The 22,781-nt window shown below is 44.5% G+C and overlaps 1 protein-coding gene and 1 long non-coding RNA gene across 2 annotated transcripts in view; one reads left to right on the top strand and one right to left on the bottom strand.

The window, feature by feature from the left end:
- The window catches only part of PEAK1 (pseudopodium enriched atypical kinase 1), a 64,170-nt gene extending 43,753 nt beyond the window's left edge, over nt 1–20,417 (top strand). The window contains exon 4 of the mRNA XM_022580119.3: nt 13,054–20,417. Coding sequence (XP_022435827.2) covers nt 13,054–14,214 — 1,161 coding nt within the window. The 3' untranslated portion in view covers nt 14,215–20,417. The remainder of the gene's footprint in view (nt 1–13,053) is intronic.
- Nucleotides 1–22,195, bottom strand: part of LOC111177852 (uncharacterized) — a 38,436-nt gene extending 16,241 nt beyond the window's left edge. The window contains exon 1 of the long non-coding RNA XR_016392032.1: nt 21,324–22,195. This is a non-coding gene — a long non-coding RNA (uncharacterized LOC111177852). The remainder of the gene's footprint in view (nt 1–21,323) is intronic.
- Between the last annotated feature and the right edge of the window lie 586 nt (nt 22,196–22,781).

Below are 22,781 nucleotides of genomic sequence, written 5' to 3'. Positions count from 1 at the left end.
AAGGTGACTCAGTTATACATATATATACATTCTTTTTTTATATTCTTTTCCATTATGATTTATCCCAGGACATTGAATATAGTTCCCTGTGCTATACAGTAGGACCTTGTTGTCCATCCATTCTATATGTAATAGTTTGCATCTAGTAACCCCAAACTCCCAGCCCCTCCCTCCCTCCCTCCCCCTACCCACATCCCACACCCCACACCCCCTGCCAACTCCACAACCACAAGCCTCTTCTCTATGTCTGTTGAAGAGACTGAAAGGTCTTTTCAAATGTTACAAAAGGAAGTTGGTGCTAGAATTTAACAATTTGAAAATCAAAGGATACTATCCCTTAAATAACAAGTCCACTGCAGTGATAGAGTACTAAGATCTTAACTTTGGGTGTTGTCTTAGCCGTAACAAAATACTAAGACTGGATGGCTTAAACAACATAAACTTATTTTCTCACAGTTCTGAATGCTGGAAAGTCCAAGGTCAAGTTTCCAGCTGATTTAGTTACTAGTCAGGGCTCTCTTTCTGCCTTGCAGGTGGCTGCCTTCTTCCTAAGTCCCTACATGGCTGAAGGGGTGGGGGCTGTCTAGTGTCTCTTCTTATAAGGACACTAATCCATATCAAGGCCCCACCCTTGTGATCTCATTTAACCCTAATTACCTCTTTGTAGGCCCTATCTCTAAATATAGTAACATTGGGGGTTAACATGTCAACATATGAATTGGGGGGTTCACAATTCAGTCCATAGCATTTTGCTCCTGGTCCCCCAAAATTCATGTTCTTAACACATGCAAAATATGTTCAGTCCATCCCAACAGCCCCAAAGGTCTTAACTCATTCTAGCATCAACTCTGAAGTCTAAAGTCCAAAGTCTCATCTAAATATTATCTAAATGAGATATGTGTGAAATTCAAGGTCTGTTAAATCCTGAGACAAATTTCCTTTCCAACTGTAAACCTGTGAAACTAGTCAAGTTATGTGCTTCCAAAATACAGTGGCGGACAAGGATAGGACACACAATCCCATTCTAAAAGGGAGAAATCAGAAGGAAGGAAAGGATGATGGGTCCCAAGCAAGTCCAAAACCTTGCAAGGCAAATTCTGTTAGATATTAAGGCTCAAGAATAATCCTCTTTGACTCAGTACTCTGCCCTCCAGGCCCACTGAGATAATAGCATCACCGCTGTGGCTCTGCTGGGCACCCTGATCCTTTGGCTCTTTGTAGGGGCCCCGCCCACATGACTCTGCCAGGGCAGCCTACCCCTGAGGCACTGAGCAGGTTCCTCCCGGCCTTCCCAATCTGTGAGTAGGTTGAGAGTTTTCTAAATCTTCAAGCCCTGGTTCGTTTTTGCTTAACAATTTTCAGTTCTTTCTCCCTTTGCACTTCACTATAAGCAGCCAAAAGGAAACAAGTCGTTCCTTTAACCCTTTATTTAGAAGTCTCTCAGCTAAATATCCAATTTCATTGCTCACTAGTTCTACCTTTCGCAAAATACTGGAACACAGTTTAGCCAGGTTCTTTGCCATTTTATTAGAAATCTCACCTTTTTTTCTATTTTCTAATAATATGTTCCTCGTTTCCGAGACCTCACCAGAATCACCCTTAATGTCCATATTTCTAGCAACAGTCTGTTCATAAGTATCTAGGCTTTTTCTATTATGAATCTTAAAACTCTTCCAGCTGCTACCCAATTCCAAACCCACTTCTACATTTTTGGGTATTGGTTACAGCAGTGCCCCACTTCTCAGTAACAAGGTCTTAGTCTGCTTGGGCTGCCATAACAAAATACCATAGACTGGATGGCTTTAGGAACAACAGAAATTTATTTCCTCCCAGTTCTGGAGACTGGAAAGGAGGATTCTATTCCTGGCTTATAGACAGCCACCTTCTTTCTGTGTCCTTATGTCAGGGCTTGGGAGGGTGGGGGAGAGAATATGTCACACTGGGGGTTGGGGCTTTAACATATGAATCTTGGGAAGACACAGTTCAGTTCATAGCTTTATTCTGTTTTTCATTCAGTGTGATATCTGAATTGTATCAGTCTTCAACTAAAAGTAGTCAGCTGACATGAATCCAAATTCTGAATCTATCATTGTGTATTCCCAAACAAGTCATGTAATCTCCCTTGATTTTCACTGCCCTTCCTACCTTGTAAGATTGTTATATGTGTATGTGTTTATGTAGTGAAACTGCTTTTGTAAACTATGAAGTATATATAAAATATAATAAAACTGCATTATTGTTGTTAACAATAATGGAAAATTACTTCTCAACATTCTTTTGTCACTCTCTATTATTCTTCATTAATATTAGGCACTAGCCTGAGCATATTTTTAATAGGCTCTGCACTTAGATATTTTCTTTCTCATTCCTTCAAAGTCATAAACATCTTTCCTTAAAATTATGAGAGAAAGCTACTAATGTTACAATCCCTCAGAATTTTAGCACTGCCAAAAATTGGAAACAAAGTGCCTGATATTAAGGAAACAATGTAATAAATTATGGTATATCATCCCAATGGAATGTTTGCAGCCATTAAAAATGGTCATCATGAAGACTGTATAAAATCATGGAAAACATTTTTTGTAAAATGTCACATTAATATAGCAGAATACCAAATACTATGACCATAATATGCAAATAATTTCTAAATTTAGAGTGGTGAGGATTATAGGCAGTTTTTATTTTGTTTAAAAATGATGTCATAATATCTTTTCATTGAAAAAGCTAAGGAATTGGAGATTTGGGATCATTTGATACTGAGCTTTAAATTTGTGCTTTAGCAGCTTATTAGCTGTGTTACCTTGGCCCAGTTACTTGCCTTTTCTAAGCCTAGTGTCTTTATCTGTAAAATGGAGAAAAAACTTCATTCTTCTTAAAGCCATTGTGAAAAATCACAAGAGTCAGTATGTACATAGAGATGTATATAGTGCTCAGAGCATCATTTGACACAAAGTAAGCATTCAGTAAATGGTAGCTATTTATTTTACCACTCTTCTTCTCATGTACCTAGAAAACACCTCTATTTTCTTAAAGAATCCAGCTCTGTGAATTTTCTTCTCTGATCTTATTTATTTATTTATTTATTTATTTATTTATTTATTTACACCAGGTCTTAGTTGTGGCAGGCGGGCTCCTTAGTTGCGGCTAGCAGGCTCCTTAATTGTGGCATGCAAACTCTTAGTTGTGGCATGCATGTGGGATCTAGCTCCCTGACCAGGGTTAGAACCCAGGCCCCCTGCATTGGGAGTGCAGCATCTTATCCACCGCACCACGTGTACATAATGGGCATTCAATAAATATTTCTTGACCTTTCAGCAAACATTTACTGTATAAAACATTGTGATATCTCTGTTATATCACATTTAACAGAATACAGAAATACATATGAATAAGACAAAAACCTTGCCCTCAAAGAGCATATATTCCAGTGGGAAAGACAAAGGCATAAATAACTTTTAAACAAGACGTATAATAAAGGTTCACAGTGGTGTGGAGATGTAAAGATAAATAAAGATTAATGAATGAAAGAAGTCATTGTTAACACTTACCTCAGGGCCAATAAAAAAGGGCCTCTAGTGTCCCTTTCACATGATTCTTAGGGGTGAATACAGTGCATGGAGAGAATAGTGGAAAATTGAACCATGGAAAGATTTGGGACCAAATTTAGAGGCTTTGATTGATGAGCTTAAGAGGTTAGGCTTTATTTTGTGTTTTGTGGGAAGCCATTAAGGATTTTTAAACAGAAAGATGACATAAGATTAATGATTTTGGAAGTAAACTGCAGTGGAAGAGTCCGGAAGAATCGGAAGCAGGGAAGCCAGTCATTATACTATTGCAATTATCCAGGTAAATAATAAAGAGATCCTGAAATAGGACCATGGAAAAGAAGAGACAGGCAGTGAAAGAGCTGAGGCAGGCCGTCGACCATGTCTGGTGCGTGGCTGGATGTAGGATGAGGGCACTGTGCTAAGATTTCACGGAGGAGCAACCCCAGGAGGATGGTGATGCCATTAACTGAAATATGAATCAGAAAAGCCAGAAAGATGAGCTCTCTGTGGAGCATGCCCATGAGATAGCCAAGTAAAGAGAAAGGCTGTAACCAGACAAAAATGTGAGTTCGGTACTCAGAAGGGAGGTCAAGTTTACCTAGTCCTCTCATAAACTTGATTTAGTTCAAACTGTGGGAATGTATGAGATTGTAGTGGTAGAGTCTGCAAATTGGGAAAAGGCCCACACAGCTAAGTGACCTAAAGCAGGAAAATTCGGAGAGGATGTAGCAAAGAACAAGGGCCCATAGATCAGAGTCAGATTGCAGAAGGCTTGAGCAGAATGAGGAGAAGGCAGGAGTTGGATCTCTGGTAAACCTCAAAAAAAGTACAATCTTGGTACTAGTGGAAGTGGATATCCAATGCAGTGAGTTAGTGGGAATATGGAACGGGGAGGCTGAGGAGGCAGTGAGCACGGTGTATTTTTAAGTGTTTTGGTGAAGGAAAGGCCAGATTGATTCCCAGACAATATTTAACGTTCAACTCCTGTTTCTGTGTTATTCGTGTCTCCTTTTATCCCCTTGTCACCATTTGGTGAGCCACCACGCGGTAGATTGGACCGTCTGTCTCTGTGGCTACACGCTGGCTGGCCTCCAGCCCTTAACTTCCCTGCTCTAAATAAAATCCACCTTGCTTTTGCCACCTTTCAAAGAATCTGGGTAGCCACTGACCAAACATGTAGTCTTCAAAGTACACTCATCAACTTTAGAAGGGCGGGCCTTCGTCATTCTACACAGGAAGAAACTGAGAACAGAGAGGAACAATTATTTTTGCATATCGTCATTAGCTTTATGGCAGGCTGCCTCCTTATTCCTACGTGGAACTTGTCTTGTTATATCATACCTGAGTCAATAGATTGACCCTGCTGTGTCTCAGTGTTATCCCTGAATGGACAAATGACAGCCTTTTGCCTAGAAGCAGGGTGGACAGTTGGTAAAATTATGACTAAGTGTCAGTGGGATGTTCTTTTTTCACTGTTGTCATGAGATCATTTTATAACAAACACTGCTATGTGTGACCACATGAGAAATTGATGAAATTACCTCGAGGAAGGTGATGAAAATCTTTTATAAGCAAAAAGTATAAATTTCTGACTTATTTTTCCAGTAGTTCCAACTCTGGGGTACTAGGTATCTTCTCTTTTTAAAGTAGTCCTGGTCTTTGTTCTCAGGGATAGAGCACACAAAGCTCAGTGAGGAGGTACACTTTCCTATTACAGCACTGGAGCAGCTTCTTTTCTTCCAGCTATGCCAAGAATCTTGTTAAAAGCTTGTAATAAAGTAGAGGTGAACTGTGGAGACCAGCATCTATTATTGCATTTTGACTCTGGAGTCTCCGATGATCTCATTTAGGTGGATGCTGAGAAAGCAAGACACTAAATGAAAAAGCATTAATAGGAATAACTATGGTTGGTAGGAATTTACAACTAGTTCAGACTATAGGATCAGGCAATTAATTACCGGCTTAGTGACAAGGAAAAAGCTATAGAGGAAACCACTTTCATTATCATAATTCAACACAAATATGCCCAGCGTTAGAACTTCACACAAAGTGATTGATCGGCAGCCAGCTCTACGGACTCATAGCCATCCTAGGTCAGCGTTCACTTTATTTCAGAGCTGAATGCATACAGAAGTGCCTTAAAGTCTCAACTGGAAATTGATTTAGAAAGGAGAAGTTTGGAGTACTCATGTAAACCTAGAATCAAGATGAATTGTCTAGTAGGAAAAGAGGGCCACAGATTTAATTAATGAGGTGAGAGGACATAGATAGGAATTATAAATTGGGATTCAAATTAAGTGAATTCCTAATCTGGACCCTCAGCAGGTTATTGAACTGTGCTGTGCCTCAGTTTCTCTAGTGTGATCATCCTGGGTGTCATCCTGTCAGCCTAAATTACTGGCTCAGGAACAGGTGATTTTCTTTTGATCCATATGCTGAGTGGGAGCATAAAAAGATTTGATGAGTACAAATCACAGATAAAATAGTAAAATCTTATACAGTTGCCTTCTTGAATCTCTCTTCTAGACTCCAAAATGTTTTCTGGGCATGTGAATATTTTTGCAGCAATTTAAGCTGTAAAAAACCTGGCCTACCTGACAGGTCTCGTAGCAGATTCCTAAAGCATGGAGGTCTGAGTACTTGGGGCCCAGACAGCATTTATATATTAAACACTTAATCCATTTTGAATATATTTGTAACAGCATTGAGTGTGTATAGGTCTTAGCTGTGTAACAGCAAGTAAAGCAGTACTCCTCCTGGGCAGATCAAGGAATTGAGGTCAATCGGTGATCAGCCTGTATTCTTAGAGTGAGGTTGTACCAAATAATGGATATCAATTTAGAATTTGCCAGTTTTCATTCTATACTCTTTCCTGTATGGAGTTGTGCTTTTGGGTAATGTGACAAAATACCACAGATGGTATAGTGTGTGTGTGATCTTCAGTGTTTCTCATTTCTGTCCCTCTACCATTCATTCCCTACCATATCCACCTCACTTAAAGTTGACTGAGAAACTGTAAAGTGCATAGTGCGAGCTGGAAATGAGAATCCCTGCTGATAAAGTGGAAGTCAGCTGAAGGCATACTAGGCCGACTGGGCCCATAATAGAAAAATAAAAGCTAATGTAGAATATTTTTGAAGAGTCCTGTATTTTGTAATTATTGCTTTCTTTGGGGAAAAGAGAAAATTGAACGGAATGATGAAGAACAGTGTCGTTTTGTGTGGTTTTGTGCAATACAAAACCCCTGAGCCTCCAAGGCAGCCTGGACTCAGCAGACAGCCCTCATTGTTCAGATTTTACTCATTTGTGTAGTCAGGTCATGAGCGTTTATTACCCAGATTTGTCAGCCATTGCCCCCTCCCCATCACCTTGCCAACTTCCACGTGTTTAATAAAAGCTATGCATATATTCTAGCTGTTCTGAGTAAATAAGCCTTATGGCTACACCAGGTCAGATGTCACCTTTCTTAGTATTTGTGCAGACATACTGAGCATGCACTAGATGCCTTGCTCTGTGCTGGAACCCAAAGATACAAATATCTGCTCTTAAGACAGACAAAAGAAAAATGTGATATAGCTGTAATAACAGAGACATGTACATGAGATGCAGGTGAAACAGAAAGGAGGTTTAGGGTATATAGCACTTTCTCTCCTGGACACACATGATGCATGTGATGACTTTGAAAAAAGTAAGTGGGAATCCCTCAGGCATATGAGGGGAGAAGAGGAGCCTAAGTCAGAGAGAACACCTGGAGGGTAGGAGTAGGGCTCTGGCTGCATGTAGTTTAGTGTGGCAAAAGTGGAAGAGGGGTGAGAACTAAGACTAGAAACAGAGGCCAAGCCAGGACCTTATCCTGTGAAGATAATGAGGAACCACGAGGAAGTTTATCCAATTTTTTTTTTTTTTTTTGAAAGGTGGCTCTGGTGACCACGTAGAAGGTGTATCTGAGGGGAATCACATGAGAGGCAGGGAGACCAGTTGGAAATCTTTTGTAGTAGACCAGCAAATGATAGTGGTAGCCATAGAGATGGAGAAAAGAGGATAATTTGAAAGTTATATGGGAACAAAATCAGTAGAAGTTGGTAATTAACTAGATGCAGGGAATGAAGATGGAGGAGAAATCCAGAGTGAACTTCATATCTCATCTAGTTGTTGGGACAGATAACAGAGCCATTCACCAATAGAGGGCATACTGGAATAACAGGGAATTTGGTGGGGAACAGTTCAGGTTTGGTTATGTTGAGTTTAAGGCATTCATCTATAGGATGGGACATACATGGAGAGAAATCAGGTAGGCCGTTGTATAGATAAGTCTGAAGCTCAGAGACAAGTTTGGATTGCAAATGTAGATGTGAAAGCCAGCAGTATATCAAGATGGCTGAAGCCATGAGCTTACTGAAGGGAGTATGTCAATGTGAAAAGAGGATAGAGAGCAGACCCCTCAAACACCAGCATTTCAGGAAGCCTTTGGGAGGAAGGTAGAGTAAGTAAGAACAGATAATACCACTCCCCATTCAACAACTGATTTATTCCATAGCCATCCTGTTTTGCCAAATGTCCACCTTTTCCCCCCACCTCCCTACTTTGTTGCCTTAAACTGAATATCTATTCCACTCCCCAATACTGAAAGGGCAGCAAGATGTACCCCCTCTTTACAGGTCCCAGGCATCGTAGGCATTCTGAAGGGGTCAGTAGCATTAGACACATAACGCTGTCTTCTCCTTCCCAGCTGCTTTTAATGAGGCTTTACAGTCAAAGCCCCCCACAGTCTACTTTCTTAAAGTTAGCTATCTAGGTTGAGATTATTATAACAAACATAAATGCTTTATAATGGCAAATTTGCCTCAAAGATATGCAGAGTAGTTACCATGAGCAACGCAGAAAATGAGCTCCTGCACTGAAATGAATGTTTGGAGTTAAACTTCTCAGGTTGTGTGTGAGGATCCATTGTCAGCTCTGTTTCCCCACTAAGATCAGGCTTGTGTTAAGTGTTGTATATTTTGACCTGGGTCTAAGAAGGTCTCAGGAGAGATTAATTTGGCTCTGATTCTGGAAGCATTTTTTCCCCCATTTTCCAACAGATGATTTAACAGTGGTTGAGGAGTCCCCCACCCCACTGTATTTAGGGGCTCTGGCCAGATTGCTTCAGGATGCTCTGTTCCACAGATAGGAAGCTTAAGGAGCTGTCGGATACTTGTTTGAATGCACAATTGATAGGAATCAATATTTCTCCTTCCCCTTCTCTGTTCTCACTCATCTTTATTAACTCAGACAAGCACTCAGTTTCCCCCAAACCTCTGTTTTTGTGACAATGTATTGTCCACATTGGTGGGCGTGGAGCTACCAGCTGGCTGACTGTCCCTTTTGATGTTCTTCTGGCTTCCTCTGGAGAGGTAGCTCCAGAAGGTGTGCCTTGTGAGTGGGCAGAGAGGCGAGAGTCACTGTACCCAGGATGGGCATCCCTTCGTGCTTGTGCTCCTCACACGAAGTGTTCCCTTTTCATGAATTAGGCATTGCCACCTTCATAGAGCCGAGAACTTGTGCACAAAGAGGACCTATGGCATATTTTACAAGATTCAACCTTCACCAGCCTGGTTTTGTTCTCTTGCTGCAGTCTCCATGCAAACGACTCCAGGATCTTGATGTTGCAGCGCCCTCTAGTGTCACTGTGGCTCAGGCTCTCCTAGGGCTTTTCTTCCCATTCAGAAAATGTACACAGTACAGTCTGTCAAAACTGGCAGCATTTTAAATAGGCTTTCCCATATATGGTCAAAACAAATATGAGATGATTTTTCTCCCATTACAAAAGGGAATCTTACATGAAGATATGGGACCATTCCAGCTCCAGTTTTGTTCCTATTTCAAAATTTTGTGAAGCCTAGGAGTCCTGTGGCAATCATTCTTCCTGAGGAGTGGATCTTTCAGTTCAAGCCAGCTACGCTTTGTAAGGAAAGAGTATGAATTCCTTTCAAGAAAAGTAAATAAAAATGGGAGGCCAAGAAGAAGTTACTTTGATCTCTGCTAGAGAAAATACTGGGTAAGGGAAGAAGGAAAAAAAACAACAACCAGCTGGAAGAACCCTGTCCATTTGTTCTGAAAAGAGTGGCTCGTTTTCTGAAATGACTTTTGGACTAGAAATTTATCATCTGAAGAAAAATGGCTACTATGTGGTACATAGAATAACATAATACTCCTACCTAAATTAACGTCGTCGCAGGCTCCATAATAAAGATTTATGAGATACCCATCATATGAGAAATCCTATTATGGAAATCTCCATAGGTCTGTGTTTTGGTTGTAACTGTTCTCATGGTTATGAGCCAATCAGAAGCCCTGGTATTTTGTTTTCCTCTTTCACACTCCAGTCTTCTCCCTTTCTCCTTTGCCCTTACAACTAGAGTGACCCATTATTCTCCAGCCTGTCTACGTATTATAAGATGAAGAGATAAGGAAGTGCTGCCTCCTCAGCTTGGCTATTTAAGCAGACCATTTTCCTTCAGAGCATCCAAAATGACTGAACAATTTATCATTTCTTCTTTGTAAATCACTTTGAACTTTTATCTCAAGTTGATCTGTGAAGCTAAACATAAATTCTTGCTGTAGGATCCATGCTCTTGTCTACTGACAAAGCTCTAGGATATCTTATATAAATGTGTGTGTGTATGTATGTGTGTGTGTGTGTGTGTGTGTGTAGATAAAATTAGAATAGAAATAACAATTAGAGTATCATCTCTGCTTCTAATGCCAAACCACAAGGTGGCAAGTTGTTTTCAGTGCAACTTGGCATAGTGAAAACTACAGTTGGGCCAAACAGTTCTCTCTCTCTTAGCCTTAGGTTGGCCCATCTTAGATCAGAACATGCTGTTGATCTTGACTTGTTTGTCAGGGCTAACCTGGCATGGAGGTGTGAAACTTTAACGGTCCCTCTTTAGCTGCCCTCTATGAAACCTATGGTCAGAGAGCCTCCTTGCTGGGGCTAGTGGCTCTCAGACTCAAAACAAAGATGCATTTTTCTGTCTTGCTCTCTTTGTTCGAAAAAATATGAGGATTCTATAATGCATCATTTTAGCATTTATAAGTTGTTAACTGTTTTTTGTTTTGTTTTTTTGCGGTACGCGGGCCTCTCACTGCTGTGGCCTCTCCCGCTGCGGAGCACAGGCTCCGGACGCACAGGCTCAGCGGCCATGGCTCACGGGCCCAGCTGCTCCGTGGCATGTGGGATCCTCCCGGACCGGGGCACGAACCCACGTCCCCTGCATCGGCAGGCGGACCCCCAACCACTGCGCCACCAGGGAAGCCCTGTTAACTGTTTTAGTCATTATGAATGTTACATTTGTACAGCTTTGTAGTTTACAGATATGCTCTACATACTTGATCTCATTTGATTCTCATAATTGCCCTGTGAAGTACGTTTCAGTATTCTTTATATTGTCTCCTTTATTAGAAAGACTGGGACCCAGAGAAATTAAGAGAAATGCCCAAGGTTACACAGCTAGTAGCGAGGCTAAATGCTAGGCCTCTCAAGTCTTTGGTGAGTGTCCTTTCTATAGGATGACAGCGAGAGTTTAACTACACAGTCTAATTCAGCCAAACTCAGTGGTATTTGATTGACTTTTCAAAGGCTGAGGAGTTGGGACCTTTGAACTTTCATCCCAGTAGGCAGTGTGATATTGAGCAAATTATTAAAACTGGAAATGGGGTTAATGGTACCATGTCCTGGATCTAACTCCCATACAACTAAGTGATGGCTAGTATAGGATTTTTGAATACCTAGTGATGTATAAATATGAAATATTGCCAACAGTATAGTATAGAAAGAATTCATGTTGTGACTAATGAGTGTATAGGATTATATATTATACTGCATGTGCTGAGACTTTGAGAGTTTTCCAAAGATAATACTTTCTGAAAGATATATGTTTGAACTTGAACTCAGTCTGGGGATATCTCTGTTTTAAGACCAGAAGTTTGCTTAAAGAAGAGATGCTTACTGTGCCCTCAAACTTATTAGGTAGGTGGTAGAAGACTTGAAGAAACTTGTTTTCAGACCTCTGTGTGTGTGTGTGCGCGTGTGTGCATGCGTGTGTGTGTGTGGCACTGAATCACTCATATCAAGTCTCTAACTGTAATAAATATGTATAAATACAGTAAATGAGAGAGGGATGTTCCTCTCTCTTGAGACTCCTTTGCCTTTGGTCCTTTTTTTTTTTTTAATATCTATTTGAATGGAAATCAGAGCATGCTGCTTCTCCGAACTGAGAACCCATCAGCGTCCTCCCAAGATGTACATTTTTCTTTTTAAATAGAAATGACTAGAAAAGCTTTTTAAAATTTGCATTTCTGTGTTACTGCAATAAACGGGCAAATGTAAACACTACAGAGCACCTGTTGCTGGGAGGCTTTGGTGTTCGTGAGATGCAGCAGCGTGCTCCTGCTGGGGAGGAGGAGTGGCAAGTGTGTACCTGCTTCCCAGGGTCGTGGAGGATCTGTCTGGACCAGACTATTATGATCTATGAACTATTATGATCTATGAACTGGTGTTGGAGACTCAGCCTTCCGTTGTCAACTTCTCATATCATATCATGAGGAGAATCCATTTAGGGGTGATTTTATTTACTCTTTGCTTTTCTAACCCTTTAAGACCAGAAATACAATAGTTGTTTTAGTATGTAGAACTCTTGGCTAATGTTTTTGATCAAGCAACTCTTCCTTGATCCGTAACCACTTAAGGTCTTTTTGAGAGGCCTTACTGCTTGAATATTAGGCCTTCAGTGAGGGCTGTTAAGAGAAAGTGTAAAACTCAGACCCCTGCCATTGAAATGTTGGTTTTGCTCTGACTAGTTGAGATCAACGATTCTCTCACTCTTTCATCTCTACCCTGCCAGTGAACCATGAGTGCCTGAGTTGTGACCATCACAATGACATTCGTTAAAAAGTTAGGAAAACCCACAGTTTACCTGGCCAATTGTATGTCACTCTCATGACCGGTGATATAATAAGGTATTCTGGCCTACTTTATGAGCCATTTATTGAGCTGCTGTATAAGTCTAGGCTGTAAACCTCCACAGAAAGCGGGTGGAAAATGACTTTTTGTTGTTCAGTTTTCTAGATGAGGGGCAAGGTACAGTGGAAAGAGGAAGCTTTGGTGTTAGACAGACTTAGGTTTGCAAACTGGTGGCCCTGGGGTTTTTTTGTTTTGCTCTGTTTTGGTTTTGGTTTGTTTCTTTAATTCTTAGGTCCTCCGCCTACTTTGAAGAGTTAGTGTAAGGACTAGAGATAATACACATGAAGTTAAGCATGTAGACACTGTTGCTGTCACTCAGCACAGGATTGCCAAGACCCTTTCTGATGACTCAGCTCTAACGCTGTGTCTTCACTGCAACACTGTTGCCTTTGCCATTGCAGACTCCCACCAGTCACCTTCCAGGTAACACTTCTTTACACATCATAAGCCTTATTATGAAAGTGTGCATTTTAAATTGTGTTCTTTGCTTTCTTCTTACAGATCTGTAAGAGCAAAGCTAAAGAATCGCAGCAGTATTATCACAGCTTGGCTGTCCGGCAGAGTCTGGCTGTCCATTTTAACATCCAGCAGGACTGTGGTCACTTCCTTGCTGAAGTTCCTAAACGTCTGCTTCCCTGGGAGGACCCTGATGCCCCGGAAGAGGAAGAGGATGAAATGGAAGCGACAGAAGAGGTGAAAGGAGGAACTGATGGAAAAAGCCCAGAGCCCGGCTCTGAAGCAGAGTCATCCCACAAAGAAAGCCAGGCAGTCGTTAGCAGGAAGCAGAGAAGCCACGTCGTGGTCATCACCAGAGAGGTTCCCTGTCTCACCGTGGCCGACTTTGTGCGAGACTCTCTAGCGCAGCATGGGAAAAGCCCTGACGTGTATGAGAGGCAAGTGTGTCTGCTGCTCTTACAGCTGTGCTCCGGCCTGGAGCACCTCAAACCCTACCACGTCACTCACTGCGATCTGCGTCTGGAGAACCTGCTGCTTGTCCATTACCAGCCCGGGGGACCCGCCCAGGGCCTTGGGCCTGCGGAGCCCAGCCCCACCTCTTCTTGTCCCACGAGGCTTATAGTAAGCAACTTCTCTCAAGCCAAGCAGAAGAGCCATCTGGTAGACCCTGAGATCCTCCGGGACCAGTCCCGCCTCGCCCCAGAGATCATCACAGCCACCCAGTATAAAAAGTGTGATGAGTTCCAGACAGGCATCCTCATCTACGAGATGCTGCACCTGCCCAACCCCTTCGATGAGAACCCAGAGCTGAAGGAGAAGGAATACACTCGAGCAGACCTGCCTCGCATCCCACTCCGCTCCCCCTATTCCCGGGGCCTGCAGCAGCTGGCCAGCTGCCTCTTGAACCCCAACCCTTCTGAGCGACTCCTCATTTCAGGCGCCAAAGGCATCCTCCAGTGTCTGCTCTGGGGCCCCCGGGAAGGCCTCTTCCAGACTTTCACTGCCTCCCCGAGCCCAGTGCAGAGGAATGCTCTGCTCCAAAACTGGCTAGACATCAAGCGAACACTGCTCATGATCAAGTTTGCTGAGAAGTCCCTGGACAGGGAAGGTGGCGTCAGCCTGGAGGACTGGCTTTGTGCTCAGTATTTGGCTTTTGCTACTCCAGACTCCCTCAGCTGCGTCGTGAAAATCCTGCAGCCCCGTTAACGTGTCCCAGTTGCTGCTCTTCATTGTCGCCTTCTTCAAGTGGCTCACACACTTCCCCTTCCTAGCACTCACACAGAATTCAAGGAAAGGGGAGAGACGAGCCTTCCATCCCCATCCACTCTGAAAGGTTGTCCTCAGCTCTGAATCCAGTGAGACTCTGAGTCCCTCTTAATTTCACAGAAAGTCAGCCGCACAAACATGCAGCTGCCTTCCATGGGAATGCCTTCTGCCCTAACTGTCCCCCAAATGCAGGGAAAGTGAAGACATGTCCTTGAAGGGACAGCTCCTCTGGTTTGAACTCAGTGAGCTGGGTCCAGTTCCTCCATAATTCTGAATAGCTCCTGTCTTTTTAACACCGTGTATTTATTCTCGCTAGCAATAGACGGATTTAACCAGTCCTTACCACCATCCACTAAGCTCTCACAACAGACTTTCTTCCTTTAAAGAATCAATAACTGACTCTCTTACCAGGCGGAGCTGCCATCCCTAGCATCAGCCCAGTTTTGGTTCCGGGGACTGTATCCTTTGTTCCAGGAGGAGTAGAAGGACGAGGAGAGATCCCATCCTCTGGGTCATGAACCCATTTTCATTTCTATTATCGATAAGTGTGTGCACTGCATGGAGGGCGGCCCTAACCGTCTCCCCTCTGCTGCCACTGCCTGATTCTCCTTCACCTCTACTCTCTCCCCACTTGCCAATGAAGTTTGGGCTTATCGGCCACTTGTGGCCCATTACAGAGCTGACCCAAGGTGGTGTCACCAGTGCCTCAGCAGGGTGGAGTGCAGTTCAGATCTTATAAATAGCTGGCAGGACACAAGGAGATGATTTTCCTGCATGTGCAATTCTCTAGGGGACATCAGGGGAACAGAGTTTAAAGTACTGTTCTTTGATTACTGTCAGAGCTGTCAACGTTGGCAGCCAGGGCTGCCGGTGCCCAGATCACAGTTTTCCCTCGAGCAGTAATTGGCCAGCTTCCTTCTGTCAGTAGCCCGCGTTAACTAGTCTACCAAATGCTGTAGGCAACAGCCCTGCGCGAAAAGGCTGTCAGTGGAGCTGTGACGTCTCCTTAGAGGGCATGGCGTGGCTGGCTGTTAGGACGGCCAGAAGGCAGGGGAAGGGGAGAAGGCCGCTGATGGGACTGCTGACCTCCTCCCCAGAATGCCGGCCTTTTCTAGAGAGACCGCCTCCCAGTGCCCAGGCACATTGCTCCTTGTGACCCTCTGAAATGGCTCTGGAGGACAGCTCCCAGGGAACTTGGATTGCTGAGGTGGGTGGCTGAGAGCTGTTCACCGCACGTGGGGGCTGTGCTCCTCCTCTATGGATATATGTGCAATTTGGGTATGTATTTTTTTTTTTCGCTGTATATACAATGTTTATGTTGCAACTTCACCTGAAGCAATATCTCCAGAAACCCTCCCCTTCTTCCCTTGGCACATATTTGAGCTGAGTGACGAGTGTTCCTTCCACCGGGGTGTGTGCGTGTATGTGTGTGTGTGTGTGTGTGTGTGTGTGTTTTATTCCAAACTGTGAGTATCTGTTCTGTTTACTTCAACCTTGAAATCCCAAGAGTCACTCAGACAGTGTGAGGGTGTGTACACGTATGCACCCGTGTGTGTGCACATGCACGCTGGAAGTAGAGGCCAGGCCTCTGGGGGAGCAACCTGTGGCAGGGTTGATAGACGCGTTCTCTGCACTGGTTGGTGAGACAGCCCTGGGCCCCTCATCTACCGGTGCAGAGTTTGTTAAAGCCAAGCCTGATTGTGCAGTATTACTTAGGTAGCACGTTAGTGGCCTTTTGGTAATTTCTAAACTTTTAACATATTAACAACCTTTCATGTGATTCACCTATATCAAAGAGGATCAAGAAAGGAGAAGAATGTATTTTATTGTGCTCTTCTTTGTTTCTTTTTCTTTTTTTTTTTTTAGAGAATGGGACATGTGAGGCTCCCTATGGAACATGTGCCTGTCCTCCTGGCCAGCAGTACAGGACTTCCAGGGAAGAGAGCTGGTTGGCCCACAAAGAGTCTTGTCTCTGCCCCTAGGAATGGCCGCAAGGTGGGCATGCCGCTGCAGGCCAGCAGTCCACTCTCTCTCTCGGTGTCCTGTGACATGGCCACACCTTGCCTAGCAGGCTGGTGTTCGGTTCACCTTAGCATAGCCCATGTGCACATAACTCCCTGCCCAATTATACACTGAAGTGGCAGTGCACAGACCACTGACCCTGTCAGCCAGCACGTTCCCTTAGCAGCCCCCCTCCGTGGTTTGCATATTGAGACACTTTCTCAATGTCACTCTCGTGGTGCCTTGCCCATGTAAATTTGAATGTTGACTATTTAATGAGGTTTCATATTTAATGAAGAATGTTTCCTGGTCCCTCTATTTGTTCTCTAGGTATCCTCCCTCCCCCAACACACACACTTTTTTTCTCTGTTTCTGTTTTGCCTTGGACCCAGTCTTCTTCATTTTAACTCTATAGTATTATAATCATGGACACCCTCCACTACCGTTATCTCATAGCACTGGCAAACCGAGCACCTCTTCACATCAGATGTGTTTAGTACTGTTTTCATATTCAGATTTGTTAAGGGCAAAAGAGTAATGCCAACTAGTCAGAGAAGGGACTCAGGCGTCCCTGAGACAGGTGGCTAGATTAACAGCTCTCTGAGTGAGGGCCAAGGAATGTAAGGTGGGGAGGGAAGAAGGTGTTACAGGTTAGAGCAGAATAGGCAAAATAACCCCATTTCTAGGCAAGAAGTATTTACATCAGGTGGTCCTCCAGATATTTTTCCAAATATGATGAAATTCAGTCAATCTCATATTATCACAAATATTTTACATTTCCATTTTAATTGTAGTGGGAACTTCGAATACATTCATCAACTGGAAAGAAATCCTGCCCTCAGACACAGACAGACATACATACATATTTATATATATATATATATATGAGTTTTGGATTGTGACTAGTATAGCACTTTGTTTTCTCAAGTAATGTCAAGTTATTGTCTTCAGTACTGATTGGATTTTTTCTCTTCTATTGAAGTTTATACTATAGATTCTTCCATTTATATTGAGAATTTGAACAATTAAGCCGCTATTGGAACTTTTCCTTAAGCCACATGAGCAAGAATAATCTCTCGTACACATTTGGGTACTAGAGAAACAGGACAATGGCTGGAGTAGCCAAGACCAAGACTGAATGTACAGCAGAGTGCCTTGTTAGCATGATAACCTCGTCTGGGAAGGAAGGGAATTAGATGTTCCACAGGAAGGACGGGGGCTGTGAGAGGGCTCTTTTGCTAGCCTGAGGAGAGCCCCTTTGGTGTACTAGTGTGATGTCCAGAAGCTAATTCGTCAAGAATAACAGCAGGATGGGGAAAAGAGCAGTCGCAACATGTGGAATCAACAACAAAAGAATCGGGAAGGACGTCCACCAACCCCTAGGCTAAGTCTGAATTGGAAGCCAGGAATATGGCAGTGGGTTTCAAGTTTTGCCCTCGGAAGATAAACCGGGTGAGATATATGGGGGGGCACAAGCACCCACACTCCCTAGCCTACTGATGTTGAGGGGCTAAAAGTAAAACCTATTTGTTAGGATTTCAAGACTCTGAGTAACCTTTCATTGTCAGTGGGCGACAGTTGTGCTTCCAAACTCAGAATAAGTTTGTGAACTTAGAAAACTCTAAGCCAAGAGATCTGAACCTCTAGAAATATTAATGATATTTCTGGGAGTTAAACTACCTAAAATTGTATTTTAAAGTTTCCAGCATTGTAAAATTTCCATGAAAGACCTTTGGGGCCTACTAAACGGTAGGACGTAGAAGGATTGCACTCAGCTTCCCAAATTTGAATTAAGAATACTTTGGTGCTGGGAAGCAACCTGACTTGGTTTTGCTGATAACCTGCAACTAGGATTTTTCCCTAGATGTTACCAGCAGTGATCTGAAAAAATACAGGCTAGTTCCAGAAATTGGGATGGACTTATTATTCTGCACTATATTCCAAATGATTCTAGATGTATAAATGAAGTATGAGCATACTTGGGGGTGGTGGGGAGGAACTTGACTCCCTGGGTTAACTCTGACATGTTTTTTATTCCCCTCACTAGTTGATAAGGATTAAAGATTCTGGTTCAGCCTAATGAGTAAACAGGATGGCTGCCCACGAAACCGGGCTATTAAGTTTTACCTCATTGAAGCTCATATTCTCAAAGGCCCTAAGTGCTGTGCTGAGACGAATCCAAGTGCCGCTCTTGCTGAAGTGCGCACTGCAGCCCAGCTGTCCACGCTGATGGCAGCGCTGAAAGTGGGGATTCCGTTGGACCAAAAATGATGCCATAAGGGAAGCCACAAGAGGTGCAGTGCAAGATCCTAGGTAGAGATTATGCCAAAGAAATCAAGCCTTTTTGTCCTGATGCTTCTTAGATGATGAGGTTGAGTTATGACAGATGCCATGGGAGGAGAATTCACATACATTCCACATCCAGGTATTCAGCTGATAAAATAATGCATCCTCAAATAAGCACCTATTTTTTTAAAACAAGTCCATTTTGTGTATTAGGAAAAAAAAGATGATGATGAAGAAGAAGAAGAAAACCTTGCGCAGATTATAAAGTTCCCCAGTATTTAAGGAGAAGGAACTGTTTCCTCTCTCGTTGACATGGTTGTGACTACTGCCCAAACTTCAGTTTGGGAACATCATATCCACGTAATACTGAGAGCTGAGGAATTTTTTAAGAGAGATATGGTAGTTTCCATAGGTTTGTTTAAAGAACTCTTGGGAAATTTCTTAACAAATTATAATATTTTTTTATAAACCTTCCTACTGAGGTGTTTATCACTCACCATCACCACCATTTAATATTTATAAGTGCCCATAATGTACAAGGTGCTATACAGCTGTTAAACACCCCCCTCTCTGCAGCTGTTTGAAATTAGAGTAGGTTTTTGCGTCAGCCACTGCTAGAAGCTTTCCCCACCTGGGCTGGCGGCAGGGGCTTGCATCCGGACATCCCATCGCATGTTTCCCACTCCAGAGAGCCTCCGCGTTTATTCCAGCTTCTCACCTTTACCCACCCATTTGCTTCCATGTTTGTTGTTGTTTTTTTTTTAATCCAGAAAGTTTCAGGGAATCCAAAGAGGTCGGACATTTTCTAACCTAGCAGAAGTACAGAGTCATATATTTTGCTACAAATATTATATTATGGAAAATCCACTTTGCCCGTGTAGTGTGTGGAAAGTATGTGTGTGTCCGCACTCATGATAACTTGAATGTTGAACCAGTCCTATGGCTTCAGGGTAGCGTTTTTGAAAGATAAACCACACTGCTTCAGGAAACTTGCTCCAAATACTACTTGGTTATCCCTTCCCTTAGCAGATGTGTGAACACACTGGGATGGGATTTTTCTGTTGATGATATGCCGGGCATTTTGGCGTGAGATGAGGGCAGAAGCCAGATGTTGTCCTTCTCAGTGATTTGAATCATGGCAGCCCTCATTCCACTCTCTCTTTCATTCCCCATGGCTCTGCCCATGCTCTCTTTTTGAAAATCTTTTTTCTTTTGCTCTTTCCTGGAGCTTCACCTCTACTTAACATGTTTTGGAGTTGTATAAACCTACCAATGAAAGGTCCCCTCTGTCACCAGGTGGCGCCGCCCTTTGGTTTGCTGTGGTACTTTGCTGTGTTCTCTGTGGCATCATGTTACTGTGTAAATAAATTCATTTTCATATACACTAAAAACCAGACGAGCGCTTGTCCTTTCAGCAGCTCTCCCACACTGACGTGCTGCGGGGGAGGGGGAGTTTGGTTGCAGACATGGTTACATCTTAAATTCCAGGATGCATGCCCTCTTGAATGCTCCTCCCTGCTGACCTGGACTATATTTCGATTCGTTCCCTCCCTAAACTGAGAAAACCAGGCATGGAAGGGAACGAGAAGGCCTTCAGCTTTCCCCCAGAGCTCAGAGGGCTGCGGGTTTGCTGTGTGAGATCGCCCCCTGGTGACCAGTCACCATATAGACTTCCTGGGTTTGTACTATCACAGGTTTGAGAGGTTTGGTTAGCAGGCTGTGGCTGAGCCTCTGAGCGGCCATCTGAGAGCTCTGCAGACAATACGAGCAAGGCAGGGCCTTGTACAGTATCATATGCTACAGAATCCACATCGTTTGCCTGTTCCTAAAGGTACACGGTCACACACAGTGTCCTCACAGAGGCAGACAAGCCAATGTGCAGGCACTTCAGGAGCCGAGAGTGGAGGCCACCGGGCTCAGGCAGGACGAGTCGGCAGTGGGCGGTGGCAGTGACAGCTGGCACGTTATTGGAGTAGAACGAGTGAAAGTGCAAACATGAGCTCTAAACCCCGGACAGTGGGCGCTGTCTCCAGCCCAGTGTTTCTGCTTCTCTCCACTAGCAAGCACTCTGGACTTTTCAGACATGGTATTTAAGGGATATTCCAGAAAACTGATTGCCATACTCAAGTTTTATGTTGCTGAGGAGGCAACACCCATATTCATGTGGGCCTCAGAGCTCTCTCTGTTGCCTGGGCCTAGGAGGAAGGGTCAGCAACAAAACTGAGAGACGACCCCCAGGGACACGGGCTCTGCTTGCTGGAGAGGAGCCGGGGAGCTAGCCTTCCTCGTTGTGAGCACAGCACACTGGCTTCTGAAGGAAGAGAACCAAAGACAAAGACAGACAGCTGGAGCTGTTCCAGGGATGGAGCACACTAGGCTTGGGTTGCTGTCTAATGCTCTGCTGGTGAGTGGCCAACCGGGGCCCCTGAAAAGATACAAGCTTGGATGGTGGGACCAGTTCAGGGCTGCCCAAGCCTGACTCCAAGTGAGGTGGAGCACGGTCATCAATGGGATCACTTTGTCCTTTGGTATAGCTGGAGACAGATCCTATCTCCCCTCCATCACCTTGCACAGCATGGGATCCATTCCTAGGAATTCCGTTAGTGGGCCCTCAGGAAGACCACTCTTCCCTTTTGATTCTGGGTTGTCCAGAGGTGATGGGCCACTGACATTTGAGTAGGGCCCAAGCCTTTGGCTTCCTACATGCCTGAGAACTGGCTTCTTTCAACCCAGGCCACAAAGAATCCTGAGTTCTTTCCTACCTGGAATTAACTGGTACGAGAAGCTCTCCGGGTGCCTGGCACTGAGTGTACACCCTCTGCTCCGGGAGCTCTTGCTGCTTTCCAAGGCCTCGCAAATTATGCTTCCTTTTAAGTGAGCCTGTGCTCTACAAGGGGAAGAACTTCATTAGTGCCTCAGGAGCCAAGAACTGCAGTTGGCGGATCACAGGTTGCCAGTAAGAGCAGGTCGAGGTAATTAACAGCTGAAACTTAAAAATTGGATTGCATACGGGGGTGGGGGTGGGGGTGGTGAGTAGGGAGTTGGCTGCCAAGGTCTGGTTCTCTCAAACTTGCAGACCCCTGAGTGGAAACAGGCTGCCTGGGTAGAACCCCCGATCTCCTGGAGATAACATAACTCTCTGCACACACATATCCCAACCAGCTATTCCCTTACCCTCTGGAAGGTACATGGAAGCAACCAAAAGCCTGAGCCTTACTGGTCACCAGTCCCAGTTTGAGAATCCAAGCAGGGCTACTGGGTGCTGGGGAATGTGCTCGGTGAGGGGGACCCGGGGGCCCCAGGAGTAGAGGGGCTCCGAATCTCTTTCGGGGAGCAGAGCTGTCAGCTCTCTGAGTCCATCACCTCCACCACCCATCACTCAGCAGCCTACACCTGGGCTGGAGTCTTGGAACCAGGGGTCGGAGGTCAGGCAGAGTGAAAACCTGCAAGGCCGTGGCTCCTTATCAGCTCTTCCTCTCCCCACAAGCGCCTTTCCTCCCTGTGCCTCCCTCCACCACACACCCAGGGCACATCCGAAAACACCCTAACCCTGCTGCCACGGCCATCCCAGGCCAGGCCACTCAGGCCCCTCCCCGATGCTGAGGACAGAGCCCCACTGTGGGTGTCAGGCTCTGCAGGCCTCTTTCCCTCAGGCTCTGAGTGGCTCAGCGTCCCCCACTGACTTACCTCTGCCTCCTGACCCTGGGCCTCCTGCAGGTCAGGGCAGCCAGCCTTTCCCCCACGCTCTGTGGCCTGGGCACTGCTCAGAGAGGCCCTGGGCTGCCGCCGGTGGGAGCGTCAACACTACCAAAGGTGAGAGTGTGCTTCATCCCCACAACCTTCCAGGGAGATGGCTCCATTCTGCCCATTTTCACTCAACTAATCAGACTCAGGGTAGGAACCCAGATCTGTGTGCCTTCTTGTCAGTGCTGTTTCCTAGGGGCGCAATGGAGAGCAAGGGAGAGCTTCTTAGGGTTGAACTAGCTTCATTTTATCTTCACAACAACCCTATGAGGTAGGTTCTAGAATTATCCCCATTTTACCCATGAGAAGACAAGCCAGAGAGGTTTTGTTTGCCCCAAATCCCTAGTGAGGGAACTAGCATTTGTCCTCAAGACGGTCCGGCTCCTCCTCCCAGCTTCCCAGAGCTCATGGCCTTCCTCCCTCACCCCCTGCTGTTGCCCCAGAATCATCAGTGGCTTCCTGGTGCCCAGAGAAGA

Source organism: Delphinapterus leucas, chromosome 2 (genome assembly GCF_059928025.1).
Source record: "Delphinapterus leucas isolate spDelLeu-1000000601 "Yukka" chromosome 2, BTC_Dleu_Yukka2, whole genome shotgun sequence".
Taxonomy (NCBI): Eukaryota; Metazoa; Chordata; class Mammalia; order Artiodactyla; family Monodontidae; genus Delphinapterus; species Delphinapterus leucas.
This window is presented reverse-complemented; position numbering and strand designations above follow the sequence as displayed.